This window comes from Onychomys torridus, chromosome 21 (genome assembly GCF_903995425.1).
Source record: "Onychomys torridus chromosome 21, mOncTor1.1, whole genome shotgun sequence".
Taxonomy (NCBI): Eukaryota; Metazoa; Chordata; class Mammalia; order Rodentia; family Cricetidae; genus Onychomys; species Onychomys torridus.
The window spans coordinates 1030894-1045504 of NC_050463.1; the positions used below are offsets into that span (position 1 = coordinate 1030894).

The 14611-nt window shown below is 58.4% G+C and overlaps 3 protein-coding genes across 3 annotated transcripts; all 3 read left to right on the forward strand.

Annotated features, from left to right (window-relative positions):
* The first annotated feature begins 2153 nt into the window (after window positions 1–2153).
* On the forward strand, window positions 2154–5375 carry LOC118571396 (myeloblastin-like). Its single transcript, XM_036170369.1, is given in 7 exon segments — window positions 2154–2220; window positions 2890–2990; window positions 2992–3044; window positions 3334–3475; window positions 3928–3988; window positions 3991–4163; window positions 5063–5375. Coding segments are annotated over 7 exon segments (744 nt in total). The 3' UTR covers window positions 5210–5375.
* A 3240-nt stretch (window positions 5376–8615) lies between these two features.
* Window positions 8616–10338, forward strand: Elane (elastase, neutrophil expressed). Its single transcript, XM_036170297.1, has 5 exons — window positions 8616–8682; window positions 8962–9118; window positions 9230–9371; window positions 9779–10012; window positions 10132–10338. Exons 1-5 carry the CDS (start codon window positions 8619–8621, stop codon window positions 10330–10332), a joined length of 798 nt encoding a protein of 265 aa, XP_036026190.1. The 5' UTR covers window positions 8616–8618; the 3' UTR covers window positions 10333–10338.
* A 2116-nt stretch (window positions 10339–12454) lies between these two features.
* Cfd (complement factor D) lies at window positions 12455–14125 on the forward strand. Its single transcript, XM_036171203.1, has 5 exons — window positions 12455–12509; window positions 13010–13166; window positions 13260–13407; window positions 13541–13798; window positions 13964–14125. Exons 1-5 carry the CDS (start codon window positions 12455–12457, stop codon window positions 14123–14125), a joined length of 780 nt encoding a protein of 259 aa, XP_036027096.1.
* Window positions 14126–14611: the final 486 nt, after the last annotated feature.

Below are 14611 nucleotides of genomic sequence, written 5' to 3' on the forward strand. Positions count from 1 at the left end.
CCACCACTGTCCAGGGAACGGGATGGATGAATGCCCTGGGGGCAGCCCTTGGCCACAGTTCCTGGGTCACAGGGCACAGGTAAGTCTCATTCAGTTGTGGCGCTGTCCCAGCTTCAGGGGCCGAGGGGGGAGAAGCTCAAAGAGGGGGCAGAAACCTAGACAAGCCCTGGGCCTCAGTTTCCCTGGCAGTAGGGGAGGAGCTGGGGTGACCTTTGCGGAATTCTAGTGTTGAAAGCAGACCTCCAACTGACGGCTGGGGAGAAGGAGGAAGCTGTGGCCTGCAGGGCAGGAGTCGGGGAGGGGTATGTTGGGTCTTCCAGAGTGGGATCTCCACGTGGAGATGGGGAAGGCGGCCCCTGGTGGACCTATGGCCTAGCTGAGGAGTCGGTCATAATGTCAGTCAGGGACTGGGGAGCCATGGGTGGCTTAAGAGCAGGGGCAGGTGGCTGGGTGTAACACCTTAAACCTCTGCTGTAATTCCTACACCCTGGAGGCTGAAACAGGAGGACCCGAGCCCATAAGCCCTAACCCCAGCACTCAGGAGGCAGAGGCAAGCATCTCTCTGTGAGTTCGGGGCCAGCCTGGTCTACATGAGTGAGACCCTGTCTCAAAATGGTCAGAGAATAGAATAGACAGATCTCAGAGGTCCACTCAGCCCTCACCAGGACATGTGTGGCTCCTGAGCCTGGCATGAGACAGAACCAGCTGGAGGGTCACCCAGCCTTCTCCCTGAAGAGCAGAAGGTGGCGGCTCCAGGTCCTGAGCCCAAGCGGGTAGAGACCCCGGAGGAGCTGCAGAGGGTGCCATTGCTCTGAAGCAACGCTTGGCGCGGGGTCATTCCAGCCTCTGTGTTGTGTAAGAGGTCTGGGAACAGAGAGGCAAGTCCCAGAAGCCCTCGACCTCTGCCAGCCAGGCTGCGTTTCAAAATAAAACCACACAACCCTTCCTTTTTTTCTCCCCAGTCTGCCAGATCTGTGGTTTCTTCCTCTCCGTGTGGTTTATTCTTTTAACTTAATTTAATTAATTCACTTCTTTATTTATGGGCCACTGAGATGGCTCAGTGGGAAAGGCGCTTGCCGCCAAACCCTATGACCTCAGTTCACTACACATGCTAGGCAAACACACCATTAGCTGCATCCAGCGTTCTATGGGTTTAGACTATCTTATAATAAATTTGGCCTGCGATCCCAGCACGTGGGAAGTGGAGGCAGGAGGATTGCCATGAGTTCTGGGTTAGCCTGGGATTTAATAAAGGGGAGTGGATGGGAAGAGGGCTAGGAGATGGTTCAGGGGGTGAAGTGCTTGTGGCCGGGGCTGGAGTTCTGGTCCCCAGAACCTGCACCATGGCACCCCCTCCCCACGCACACACCAGATGAAAAGCCCTACAGTGAGGCAGCCTGCTCATATTTCCAAGTGTGTGTGTGGGAGGAGGACCAGGCGAAGACAGGGACCCCCTACCCCCACAACCAGCAAGCTAGTCTGACTGAAACCATAGGGAGAGCCCCTGCCTCGGTACATAAGGTGAGGAAAATATCTTGTGTCGATCAGGCCTCTATACATATGCCTGTGCAAAAAAAGAAAAATAAATTTATATATATAGAGAGAAACAAACAGAAAACAGTTAAACTTACTTAAAGAAAGAAAGAAAAAGAGAGAGAGAAGAATAGGAAATTATCCCAGTATGAAAGTACACACCTGTCATCCCGGCACACAGGAGGCTGAGACAGGAGGATCAGGAGTTCAAGGTCATCCTTGGCTACATGGTGAGTTCAAGGCCAACCTGGGATGCGTGAGAGACTGCTTCAAATGAACACACACACACACACACACACACACACACACACACACTACCACATTAAGGAGAAATAATGAACTCCCAAGATAAAGCCCAGACAGGAAATAATGGATCGGGTCACAGCCTGGTGGATGTCACTCACGGCCTCTTCCAGGACCCTCAGCATGCAATGGGTGGCAGCTGGTCTCCTATTCCTCCAGAGAGACCCCTGCATCCTGCCTCACTGCAAACTCTCCTGGGCCCCCAAACTGGAAGAAGGAAGTGGGGCACCCAGCCTGGCCTCAGCCACCATTCAATGGCTCCTCACAGAGCTGGGCTATAAAAGGGACCCAGCAAGCAGGGGGCCAGGAGCCTGGCCATGGCCGGAAGGCATGGATCCCCCAGCCGGGTCCGTCCCTTCCTCCTGCTCGCCCTGGTCTTTGGTGGTGAGTGGGGCCCTGTTCCTCAACCAGCATCCTCCTGACAGAGCTGGGAAGACCAAGGCACCCCCTGGGTAAATGCTTGGGAGGGGAAAGATGAAGAAGGAGAGCCCTAGGCATTTCGACTCAGTTTCCCTTCCATTCTATGGTTGTTTTTCAGACAGGGTCTCATGCAGCCAGACTGGCCTTAAACTCACTTTATAGCCTATCGATGATGACTTTGAAATCCCCATTCTTGTCTCACCTTCCCAGGACTAGGGAGGCAAGCTTCTGCCACTGGGCTGGGTTTCTGTGGTGCTGGAGATGGATCCCACAGCTTTGTGCACACTGAGAGAGCGCTCTGCCCACTGAGTGCAGCCCAGCTTTCAGCTCCTTGACCGGTTTTTCTTAGGTCCTCACTGTAGGGGAGGGATTTCTAGGAATCCAGAGTTACAGAAGCTGGGCGGTGGTGGCACATGCCTGTAATCCCAGCACTGGGGAGGCAGAGGCAGGCGGATCTCTGTGAGTTCGAGGCCAGCCTGGGCTGCAGAGTGAGACACTGTCTCAATACAAAATAATAACCATAGATTCAAGCCAGGCCCCCCAACTCCTCCCCAGGCACGGATCTCCCTGAGGCCATAGAACAGACTGTGGCTCTCAGGAACCTTCAGGAAACCTGACACTTTCCTCTCCCAGGCCCAGTCCAGGCCTCCAAGATTGTGGGTGGGTGCAAGGCTCAGTCCCATTCTCGGCCTTATGTGGCATCCCTGCAGCTGAGCAGGTACCCTGGGAGGCATTTTCTGTGGCGGCACGTTGATGGTGCTGACGGCTGCCCACTGCCTGCAAGACATGTGAGTACAGCAGCCAGTGGACCAGGTGGAGCCCCGCCCAGAATCCCCAGTGAGGGCTGGGGGCGTGGTCAGGGTGGAGCCCCGCCTAGAATCCCCAGTGAGGGTTGGGGGCGTGGTCAGGGCGGAGCCCCGCCCAGAACCCCAGTGAGGGCTGGGGGCGTGGTCAGGGTGGAGCCCCGCCCAGAATCCTCAGTGAGGGCTGGGGGCGTGGTCAGGGCGCAGCACTGGGTAGCCTGTAAGAGGGCCTGGGTCCCTGCGACAAGCATAATTCCACGGCCCCGGCCCGCAGCCCCTGGCAGCTGGTGACGGTGGTGCTGGGTGCCCACAACCTGCAAAGCCAGGAGCCTAAGCAGCAGAAATTCACCATCAGTCAGATCTTCCAGAACAACCACAACCCTGAGGAGAGTCTCAATGACGCGCTGCTCGTTCAGGTAGGCCTGGGGATTCGTTCCTGCAGAAGACACATAAGGTGCACCTCCTGTGTGCCACGCTGGGACCCTGGAGCTGTCTGTCATAGTGTGGGGCTGGGGTCTGTCTCAGCTTCCGCCCAAGCTGTGTTTCCGGCCTCCTGCACTGGGGGCGGGGGTTAGGGTTAGGGCCGAGGCTAGGATTACAGTTGAGGCTAAGTTTTGGTTACTTAAAGGGGTCAGGATATAACGCAGGCTGTACCTCACCGCCTGACACCTTCACTCTCCCCCTGCTGTACAAATCAGCGGCTCTCTCCGTTCACCAAGGGAGCTCTGAAGTTCTGCAGAGTGCCCTGTCAGTCTGTTGCTCCCCGTGCTCGGCCGGAAGTGGTTGCTCTCCCAGTGCCCGAAGGAGATGTTAGGCTCCCGGGGCGGCGGGTGGGTCCGAGGCCGGCCTCACCTCCTCTTTTCTGCAGCCGAACCGGCCAGCCTCCCTGGGCGAGAAGGTGGCGGTGGCCTCTCTGCCCCAGCAGGACAGCCGCTGTCCCGGGGCGCCCAGTGCCTGGCCCTCGGCTGGGGCCGCCTGGGCACCCGTGCGCCCACGCCACGCGTGCTGCAGGAGCTGAACGTCACGGTGGTCACCTTCCTGTGCCGGGAACTCAACGTGTGCACGCTGGTGCCACGGCGGGCGCGGGCGGCATTTGCTTCGCGAGTGCACCGCTAGCTCGTGGGGGCGGGGCCTGGGCGGGGCGGGGCCTGGGCGGGGGAACCTGGTGGAGCCTATAGTGGGCGGGGCCTGGGGCGGGGCGGACCTTTGGTGGAATCTATGGTGGGCGTGGCCGGGGCGGGGAGCCTTGGTGGAATCTATGGTGGGGCGTGGCCTGGGCGGGGCGGAGCCTTGGTGGAATCTATGGTGGGCGTGGCCTGGGGCGGGGCGGAGGGGCCTGTGATGGGGCGTGGCCTGGGGCGTGGCGGAGCCTTGGTGGAACCTATGGTGGGCGTGGCCTGGGCGGGGGTGGGGCGGAGCCTTGGTGGAATCTATGGTGGGCGGGGCCTGGGGCGGGGCGGAGCCTTGGTGGAATCTATGGTGGGCGGGGCCTGGGGCGGGGCGGAGCCTTGGTGGAACCTATGGTGGGCGTGGCCTGGGGCGGGGCGGAGCCTTGGTGGAATCTATGGTGGGCGTGGCCTGGGCGGGGCGGGCGGAGTCTCTGATGGAGCTCGCGGTTCGGTATCGGGATGCAGCACCTCTGGCGCGGGGACGGGGCTCGGGAAGGAAGTGGATGTCCCGGAGATGGGGATGCCTGGGCTATGGGAAGGCCTTGTTCCCAGGCGGGTGAGCTGGAGGGCGGCGCCGGGGTATGAGGGAGAAAGTCGGGGGTGTGAATGTGGCCCCACTGCCTGCCTGTTCCATTCTGACGCTTGGTCTCTACCCCTGGCAAGCACGGTTGTGGGAAGCGACAGGACAGACGCTCTTTTGTACTCGGCACCTGTGTGTGTCGCCTCTCTTTTGGACCCACGAAGACTGAATCCAACCGGAAGCCACTAAACGCCTGCTGGTCACCCCCTGGGACTCTGACAGCATGGGGTTGACCCGCTTTCTACCGCGGGGAGACTCGGGCGGCCCTGATCTGCGATGGCGTTCTTCATGGAGTAGACGCCTTCGCGATCAGGGAATGCGCCTCCCTCCAGTTTCCGACTTCCTCTCCCGGGTGTCCGTGTATGTGGATTCACACGGTGCCGCGGGGCGCAGAGCCCTGAGCTGCCTTCTGCGCCCCAGAAGTCTAGCCTGGGGCGACTGCAAGCTCTATCAGGAAAATCTGGAGTGGGGTGGCCCTTTCCAGGTTTTTCCTCCAGCTAGACCACCCACGCACCCGCTGGAGTGGCGACAGCTCCGCCCCCTACTCCACGTGACCTTAATAAATCTGGGAAGTCTTTAAAAGCTGTCTCCTGTCTGTCTGCTGCCCCGTGTGGACCTGGGATGTGCTCAGAGCCTCCGTGTCGGAGGTGGGGGGATCCACTATGCAGGAAAGAAAGGGGTGGAGGGCCAGGCTCACTCCCGAACCACAGGGGCTGGATTCAGCACCCCCTTTTGCTTCTCACCTCTTTGCCTCAGTTTCCCCAACTGGAACTGGGATGAGGAGGCGTGGCTTGTGGGGTTAGGTGAGGCGTCCCCAGCTCTAGGTTTCTTGCAGCCGTGGGCGCGCACTGGGCTTCTCTGGGCCTGACGGTTGTGGTCCAGTCAAAGCAGACAGGAGGACTTCCTGGTGGAGGAGGCAGGGTGGACAGCGTTGGGAAATCCAATGCGAGGAGGAGGAGGGACCCAGGGGGCAGGGCACAGCGAGGCCAGAAGCCAGCCCTGGAGGCCCGGGAGGGGGCGTGTCCCCACGGGGCCCTCAGGAGTGGGAGGGGCTGCTCTTTGACTTATTTTGGTGTCCTTTCCACAGGCACCAGAGTCCACAGGATTATTTCTTCTCTAATGTTGCTTTAGTTTTGGGAGACAGTCTCACGTAGCCCAGGCTAGCCTCTAATTCCCTATGTAGCTGAAGATGACCTCTCCAGCTCTTGATCCTTCTGCCTCCCCCTCCAGAGTGCTGGGCTGACAGGTATGCACTCCAGGAGAGCATGCTGCCCACTGAACCCCAGACTCAGCCTCTCTTCTTTTTCTTTTTTGGGTTTTTCGAGGCAGGGTTTCTCCGTGTAGTTTTGGAGCCTGTCCTGGATCTCACTCTGTAGCCCAGGCTGGCCTCGAACTCACAGAGATCTGCCTGGCTCTGCCTCCCGAGTGCTGAGTGCCATCACCGCCTGGCCAGCCTCTCTCTCTTTTTTTTTTTTTTTTTAAGATTTTAAGATACAGCATGTATGACTGCAGGCCAGAAGAGGGCACCAGATCTCATTACAGATGGTTGTGAGCCACCATGTGGGTGCTGGGAATTGAACTCAGAACCTCTGGAAGAACAGCCAGTGCTCTAACCTCTGAGCCATCTCTCCAGCCCCAGCCTCTTTTCAATACTCCCTCAACACCTGCAGCATGGTCCCCAGTGTCTCAGCACTGTATAGGGACTGTTTCTTGTGGAGATGCTGCTGGGAATCTGGGGACCTGAGGACACTGAATGGAGGTCAAGGAAGAACCTGAGCTGCAGAAGGTCAGGGCTTGAAGTTCCACAGCAGGGGACTGGGACTATGAACTGGAAGGCACACTTAACCCGCACAGTGTGGGTGAGCGTGGTATACAGGTGGTGCTCAGTAAGTGTAGCCGTGGTGAAGTCTGGTCTCCTAATCCGAGATTGTTTGCCTGCGCTGCACCGCTGCCATGTGACAAGGGATGATGTATCCAGTAGGTACTCACTGTGGGAAGGAAGGGAGTTCAGTTAGTGTGTGTCTGAGTGAGTCAGGGAGTGCCCAGCTTGTGTGGGGGAGAGAAGGCAGCTGTCCTCACTGGAGTTCCGGGAACAGAGGTCTCCATCCCTGGCACCCTGGCCACCTGCCCATGTCCGTTGGGTCTCACCCCTTATGCCCTGTCCTGGAGTTGAGACGTTGGTTTTGCAACAAACAGCCTTGGCTGTGGCTTCTGAAAGAGATGGGAAAGGAGCTAGCCACAGATTGGGAGGCGGGAGTGGGGTGGGGCGGGGGCAGGGGGTGGGGTGGGAGTGGGGTGGGGTGAGGGGTGGGGGATGGGGGGGCGGGGAGGCAGGGGGGGGGGGGGTGCTGGGCCCTGAGCCTGTCTTCACTGTGGGAGAAGAGCATCGCTCCCCATGTGTGGTTCCAGATGGGACCTCAACTCTGGCCACTGTGGAGGATAGCAGTCCCTTCTCATGGGTACCCAGGCATTGATGGGGTCAGGGACCAACTGTGAGGAGCAACCAACCAACTGAGCTGCTGCAGTGTGAACCTCAGGTTAAAATGACCTGTTGTAGGCCTGGTGGCTGTGGCGCACGCCTTTGAATCCCAGCACTCGGGAGGCAGAGGCAGGCGGGTCTCTGTGAGTTCGAGGCCAGCCTGGTCTACAGAGTGAGTTTCAGGTCAGGCACCAAAACTACACAGAGAAACCCTGTCTCAAACCTCCCCCCACCCCACCCCCCAAAAAATGACCTGTTGTGCTGGGCATGGTGGCACACACCTTTAGTCCCAGAGCTGAGGAGGCAGAGGCAGGTGGAACTCTGTGAGTTCCAGCCAGCCTGAGCTACATAGTGAGGCCCTGTCTCAAACACACATATGCTCACCTGTCACTGGGTGGGCAGAGCATCCACGTGCCTCAATTTTTCTGACTTAAGTAAGGCTGTCACCCCAGGAAAAAGTCAGGCTGGTACCAGACCCTTTGACAACTCAATACACTTTATGTGTTGTTGTTATTACTATGCCTGAGGTAAACTGAGGCAGACGGATTGGCCCTCAGATATAAATGGCTGGGTACAGGGCACCAAGCTGGGCCTGGCTGTGCATACCTGTCCTCCGAGTGCTCGGGAGGTACAGGCAGAGGAATTAAGAGTTTGAGCCCAGCCTGGGCTACCTGAGATTCTATTTTACTTTATTTTTTGGCTTTTTAGAGACAGGGTTTCTCTGTGTAGCCCTGCTCTTTAGACAAGGTTGACCTCGAATTCACAGAGATCTGCCTGGCTCTGCGTCCCAAGTGCTGGGATCAAAGGTGTGCACCACCACCACTCAGCCCTGAGATTCTATTTTTTATGTATTTGTATTTGTATTTATTTATTTTGGTTTTTCGAGACAGGGTTTCTCTCTGTATCTTTGCGCCTTTCCTGAAACTCACTCTGTAGACCAGGCTGGCCTCGAACTCACAGAGATCCGCCTGCCTCTGCCTCCAGAGTGCTGGGATTAAAGGCGTGTGCCACCGCCACCGCCACCGCCACCGACGCCGTGGCCGCCACCGACGCCGTGGCCGCCACCACCACCACCCGGCTGAGATTCTATTGTTTAAAAAAGAAAAGAAAAAAAGGATGGCTTGCTGAGTTTTCATTGATATTGAGCAGCATGGATGAAGTTGAAGTGGGGGCCTTGGGGGGCACACACCTCTCCATGCCACCCCCATCGTCCCGTTCCCAGGGAGGAAGTGGGGCTGTGGCTGGCATGGGGCAATACAACGGCCTCGGCCTGCAGCTATAAGTATGGCTGTTGGGTAGGGGCGTGGGAAGCCACCAGAGCACAGCCCACCATGACCCTCTGCCGATCATCCAGCTGGACTCTGGCTCCCGTACTGCTGGCCATGCTCCTGGGTGGTAAGTGCGATGGACACACGTCCACCCCACGTCCACTCCACTTGTCCATCTCCATTGTCTTCCCGGCTTCTGCACCTTAGGAAAAGACACAGAGGTTTCTAGCGGCAAGGAAACAGGGATTCCAAGCCCGGAGGAGGTGCTTGGGTCTCTCAAGTCCAGGAGCACCCTGGGCAGGCCCCTCATCCTCTCTGCCTCAGTTTCCCTCACTAGCCTTGTGAGTTCTCATTGATTGGAACAGCTTGGTGGCTGGGGCTCACTCTGCCCCCTGTGTGTCCCTAGGCCCAGTGCTGGCCTCAGAGATTGTGGGTGGCCGGCCAGCCCAGGCCCATGCTTGGCCCTTCATGGTGTCCCTGCAGCGGCGTGGAGGTCACTTCTGTGGTGCCACACTCATCGCCAGGAACTTCGTCATGTCCGCAGCCCACTGCGTGAATGGCCTGTGAGTCCTCTCTCTCTATCCTTCCCTCCCAGTCCTCACGTCCACGAGTGCCGGAGTGGGCGGCCAGGTGGGGACTCCCACCCAGGACCCTTTCCTCTCCGCTGTCCACAGAAACTTCCAGTCCGTGCAGGTCGTGCTGGGGGCCCACAACCTGCGGCGGCGGGAACCCACTAGACAGACCTTCTCTGTGCAGCAGATCTTCGAGAATGGCTTCGACCCCACGCGTCTGGTGAACGACATCGTGATCCTCCAGGTGGGCTTGGGAGCCCGGGAGTCTGAGCCTCAGGCGCAAAGGCCGTGGGGTTCAGGCTTGAGGAAGATGCGGTGCAGAAGGGTCTGGGGGTGGGGGAGACAGGGACACCCTGGGGCAGCCGCAGTTATCACCGGAGCCTGTTTCCAGCTCAGCACAGTGGAGCACAGCCGTCCTGCGGCCAGATGGCGAAGGCTCTTAGGAGCTGATGTAGGGAATGCTCCGGGCAGTATTCAATCAACAAACTCTTCTTGTCTGACCCTGCCGCTCTGCGGAACCCGGGGAAATACTCAGTTCCTGAGCTTTCCCACCACTTGGTGGCAGGGGATTCAGGGACGCGGTTCCTGTGGAACGCGCCCTGTGACTCCTTCGTGTTCTAAGTCTCCTTCACCCGCCGTCCCTCACCGCAGCTCAATGGCTCAGCCACCATTAACGCCAACGTGCAGGTGGCCCAGCTGCCTGCCCAGGGCCGTGGTGTGGGTAACGGAACCGCATGCCTGGCCATGGGTTGGGGCAGGCTGGGCACGAACCAACGGGCACCGAATGTGCTCCAAGAGCTCAACGTGACAGTGGTGACAAACTTCTGCCGCCGCGGCCTCAATGTGTGCACACTGGTGCCCAGGCGGAGAGCAGGCATCTGCTTCGTAAGTACCCGTTTGCAGCAGAGGGGATGGTGGTCAGACCCGAGGGAGGACTTCCCAGGGCTGGAACACGGGTAAGGGGGAGCCTAGAGGTCCCATCTCTGACCTTGACACCTTCACAGGGGGACTCTGGAGGACCCTTGGTCTGTAACGGGCTTGTCCAAGGCATCGACTCCTTCATCCGCGGAGGCTGCGGGTCTGGATTGTACCCAGATGCCTTCGCGCCTGTGGCTGAGTTCGCAGACTGGATCAATTCCATTATCCGCAGGCATGACAATCGCCCCCATACCCACCCCAGAGACCCTGAGAGCAGGGCTGTCTAGGACCTGCCTGCCCCCCTGCTGCCGTCAACCTAAGCTGCTTGTGGCAGCCCTCAATAAAAGCAACATTTCCTTTGTACACTGGGTCTGGTGTTTGTTGACTGTGCCACAGAATGTAGTATACTACCACTGCCTTGTGTGAAGGGCACCTGTGGACTTGGCCACCGAGTCGGGGGCAAAGTCACAGCAGGAGGCATGCTCCCCACTTTGTACAAAAGGATGTCAGTGAGGTGGCCCTTTTTGGTTTCTGTTCCCCAAAACCCATGTTCAGCTAGGTCTCAGCACTCAGGAGACTGAGGCAGCCGGTTGCCATGAGTTTGAGGACAGCCTGGCCTAAGAGTGAGCGTCTGCTGCTCCTGTAGGAGACCTGAGTTCCCACATGGTGGCTCACAACTTCCTACAGCTCCCATTCCAGGGGACTCGATGCCCTCCTCTGGACTCTGTGGGCACCAGGCCACCATGCACGTGAACCCCACCACCACCCGCGCACATAATTAAGAATACTTCGCAGAAGTCCTTCCCATGCTCTGAATCTTACAATCTGTCTGATTTTAAGATTGAGTACTCTGCTGGGTGGTGGTGGCGCACACTTTTAATCCCAGCACTCTGCAGGCAGAGGCAGGCGGATCTCTGTGAGTCCGAGGCCAGCCTGGTCTACAGAGTGAGTTCCAGGGCAGGCTCCAAAACTACACAGAGAAACCCTGTCTTGAAAAACAAAACAAAACAACAACAAAAGAAAAAAAAAAGAAAAAAGAATAATAAAAGTAAATCTAATAAACTGACAACTCAGGGCTGGTGAGGTGCCATAGTGGGGGAAGGTGCTTGCTCTGAAGCCTGAGGAGTAGAGTCCAATCCCTGGAACTGCACAGTGGAAGGAAAAGAGGAAACGTTCCCCAGCGAGCCACCACACAGTACATAGACAAGATGAAATAAATCAAGCATGCAGATAAATAATAAAAACAAGAAATGATCCGCTTTCCCATTGGACTGGAGCAGTAGATGCCATAGCTCTGCCCCAGGAGGCCCCCAAATGGCCTTCTCTATCTCAGCCACTCCACCCTCTCCCTGTCCACCCTCCTCCAGCCGTATCCCGCCCCCGCCGGGACAGGGTTCCAAGTCTGTGGTAGTTCAAAGTTGTTTGCTGAAGTGTCCTGACCCTGGATGGTCACCAAATTTCTATTTTTATTTTATTTTATTTTTTACAAGTTCTTGGGTTCCTCTTTGTACAATCTGGATTCTGTCCTAAAAGGCTTCTGATTTTGTTTTGTTTTGTTTTTGAGATGGGGGCCTCACTCTGTAGCCCAGGCTGGCCTTGAACTCACAGAGATTCTTCTGCCTCTGCCTCTGCCTCCTGAGTGCTGGGGTTGAAAGCCTTGTCCCAGTCCCTCCCCTCCAGAACCCACCCTATGGATTAGCTTGGGGAGCCTGTGACCTGGGCTCAGTCAGCCAAGGCATTGATTAACAGGAGGGTCAGATTTTACTGTGAGAGTCCCTGAGCCACAATAGGGAACAGCCTAGTGAAGACAAGGCTGGGCCTGGATCAAGCCATACCTGAAGGCAACGTTCAGAGACTTTCCATTTCAGCTCCTCATGGCCACACTCTGCTGAGGTGTCAGACCCCACGGCCACAGGAGTGAGGACAGAGGATTCTCTCCTCCTAGCAAAGGACCTTTGCTCCAAATGGGAGGAGGAAGTGTGAGGAGTGGAGTTATCTCTCCCCAATGGCAAGCAACCTCAGCAAGTTGGAGGAGGAAGTATGGGAGGGGAGATGTTTGTCCATTGGCCTCCTGCTGAAGTGATTGCGACAGACACTGTGTTGGGAGGACATTTACTGGGTCAGGGTGCTGGGCGGTCCAGCCTCTCACCCAGGCCACGTGCTTGTGACCTTCAGGGTGGGCACTGGCCAGGGTCCCTGGCAGGAGGGAGAGGAAGAATCCCTGTGGACCCGGCAGGTTTACGCAATCCTTCCCAGAAGTGCCAGGACACACTCAAATCTGAAGCGCAGATCCCCAGGTCCCTACTTGGGTCTCTGCCCACGAGAAAGGGTGGGGGTGGGAGGCCCCTGCCCCATAAAAATAGCTCCCGAGGACTCGCCTGGGTCAGTTCTGGACTCCTCGGCGTCAAAATGCACAGCTGTGTGTGCCTGGTGGCTCTGGTGGCCCTGGGGGCGGCTGGATGTGGTGAGTGGTCAGGGAGGGACAGCTGGATACCGCAGCCGGCACCAGGGGTCTCCTGCAGTCACACACCTCCAAACTCTGAAGCTGCCACCCGAGCCTCCTGGACTCAGCTTTTCCCAACAGCAAGAATCTGGATTTGAAGCCTGTAGACTATAGAATTCACACCGGGCCAGCAAGAAGGGTGAACCAGTAAAGGGGCTTGTGGTCAAGACTGAAGACCCGAGTTTGACTCCCTGGACCCATGCGGAGAAGTTATTTGCTGCAACGTGTCTTCCGACTGCGGCAGGTTCACTGTGGTCTTGAGGGGCGTGCACCACCCACCAGGCTTCTGAATTTGCACCCCTCAGAATTGTGCTCTACAGTGAAGGGGTTCTGGATCTCGAGCAAACGGCGCGGGGGTGGTGGTGGTGGTGGGGTGGTGGTGGTGAGGGGGACAGGGTGGCATCTGGGGTCTCTCCGGGCCCAGCCCACCCTGATCCTTACAGCGCACCCACCCTCCTCAGCTGCGCAGCCCCGAGGCCGGATCCTGGGTGGCCAGGAGGCCAACGCTCATTCTTATCCCTACATGGCTTCGGTGCAAGTGAATGGCACACACGTGTGCGGTGGCACCCTGGTGGACGAGCGGTGGGTGCTGAGCGCCGCGCACTGCATGGACGGAGTGTGAGTATCGGTGGGGTGGGGGAGCGGAGGGAGCGGGGCCTCGGGCGGGGGGCTGGGACGTGGATCTGAGGTGGGCCCTCGTCCTGTCCCCAGGACCTCGGACGACATCCTGCAAGTGCTCCTGGGTGCCCACTCCCTGTCCAAGCCTGAACCCTCCAAGCAGCTGCACGACGTGCAGAGTGTTGTGCGTCACCCGGGCAGTGGGCCCGACCGCATCGAGGACGACATTGCCCTCTTGAAAGTAAGGAGGCTGGGTCCTTCCTACCCACTGGTTTCCACTCAGGGCCTAGCCTCGACACTCCCTTCTGCACCGCCACCCCAGTCCGTTTCCCATCCCGCCCCCTACCATGACATTACCCTCTCCTCGCTGTTAGCTGACCCAGAATGTCTCGCTGGGCCCCTACGTGAGCCCCCTGCCCTTGCAAGACGAAGTCCGAGACCTGGCCCCCGGAACGCTCTGCGACGTGGCGGGTTGGGGTGTGGTCAGCCACGCGGGGCGCAGGCCCGACGTCTTGCAGAAGCTGACGGTGCCAATCATGGACCGGAACACCTGCAATCTGCGCGTGCATCACGACGGGGCGGTCACCCAGAACATGATATGTACAGAGAGCCACCGCAGGGACAGCTGCAGGGTGAGTGGCGTGGGTGGGTGGGGGCCGGGTGGCCCCGAGGGTCTGCAGAGGCCAGCGAGGGGCGTGGCTGGCAGGCAGAGTGGCGCGCGAGGAGTCCCCGGATCTGGGGGAGTCAGAGCGGCTTGGCTACTGGGTGGGCACGTCACTCGCGGCCCCGCCCCACAGGGCGACTCCGGAGGTCCTCTGGTGTGCGGGGACGTGGTCGAGGGTATCGTCGCGTGGGGCTCGCGAGTCTGCGGAAACCGCAGGAGGCCGGGCGTCTATACCAGCGTGTCGACCTACAAAGACTGGATCAAAAACGCCATGAACGATGACTTGACGGGCTGAGGGGAACCCGGGGGACACGTGTCTCATAATAAATGCACACGTCTGAGCCCTGTGCGTCTTTATTGAGCGCCTGCTGCACACACCCAGCGAGGCTGAAGGCAGGTAGTTCCGCGCTCGGCCACACGGAGGCGCGCGTGCTCTTTCGGGGAACCGTGCGGCGGGGCCCACTCCTACCCTACAGAGGTCCTGCTGCACCCAGCACCATCGTCTGGGCTCAGACAGCATTGCCAAGACGCTCTGAAGTTGACAATAAATACTAAAAGGGGAAACTGAGGCACAGAGAGGCCACAGACAAAGGCTGGATTCCAACCCAGAGCCCATACTGGTTCACTGAGGAGGGAGTTGGTGATGTCTCCGGTGCCACACGTGTTGGAGAGCTACAGAGTGAACACCCCAGGTGTCCTGGTGACAGTGGGCAGAACCTAGACCCTGTGCCCTTCTACCCAGAGGGCAGGGACACCGAGGGTCTGAGAAAGGAAGCCCCAG

Coding starts and splice junctions, on each gene's coding strand:
- Elane (XM_036170297.1), top strand. CDS start 8,619: ATGACCCTCTGCCGATCATCCAGCTGGACTCTGGCTCCCGTACTGCTG. Junction 8,683..8,961: donor GCTGGCCATGCTCCTGGGTG/GTAAGTGCGATG, acceptor GTGTGTCCCTAG/GCCCAGTGCTGGCCTCAGAG. Junction 9,372..9,778: donor ACGACATCGTGATCCTCCAG/GTGGGCTTGGGA, acceptor CCCTCACCGCAG/CTCAATGGCTCAGCCACCAT.
- Cfd (XM_036171203.1), top strand. CDS start 12,455: ATGCACAGCTGTGTGTGCCTGGTGGCTCTGGTGGCCCTGGGGGCGGCT. Junction 13,167..13,259: donor GCGCACTGCATGGACGGAGT/GTGAGTATCGGT, acceptor TCCTGTCCCCAG/GACCTCGGACGACATCCTGC. Junction 13,408..13,540: donor ACGACATTGCCCTCTTGAAA/GTAAGGAGGCTG, acceptor CCTCGCTGTTAG/CTGACCCAGAATGTCTCGCT.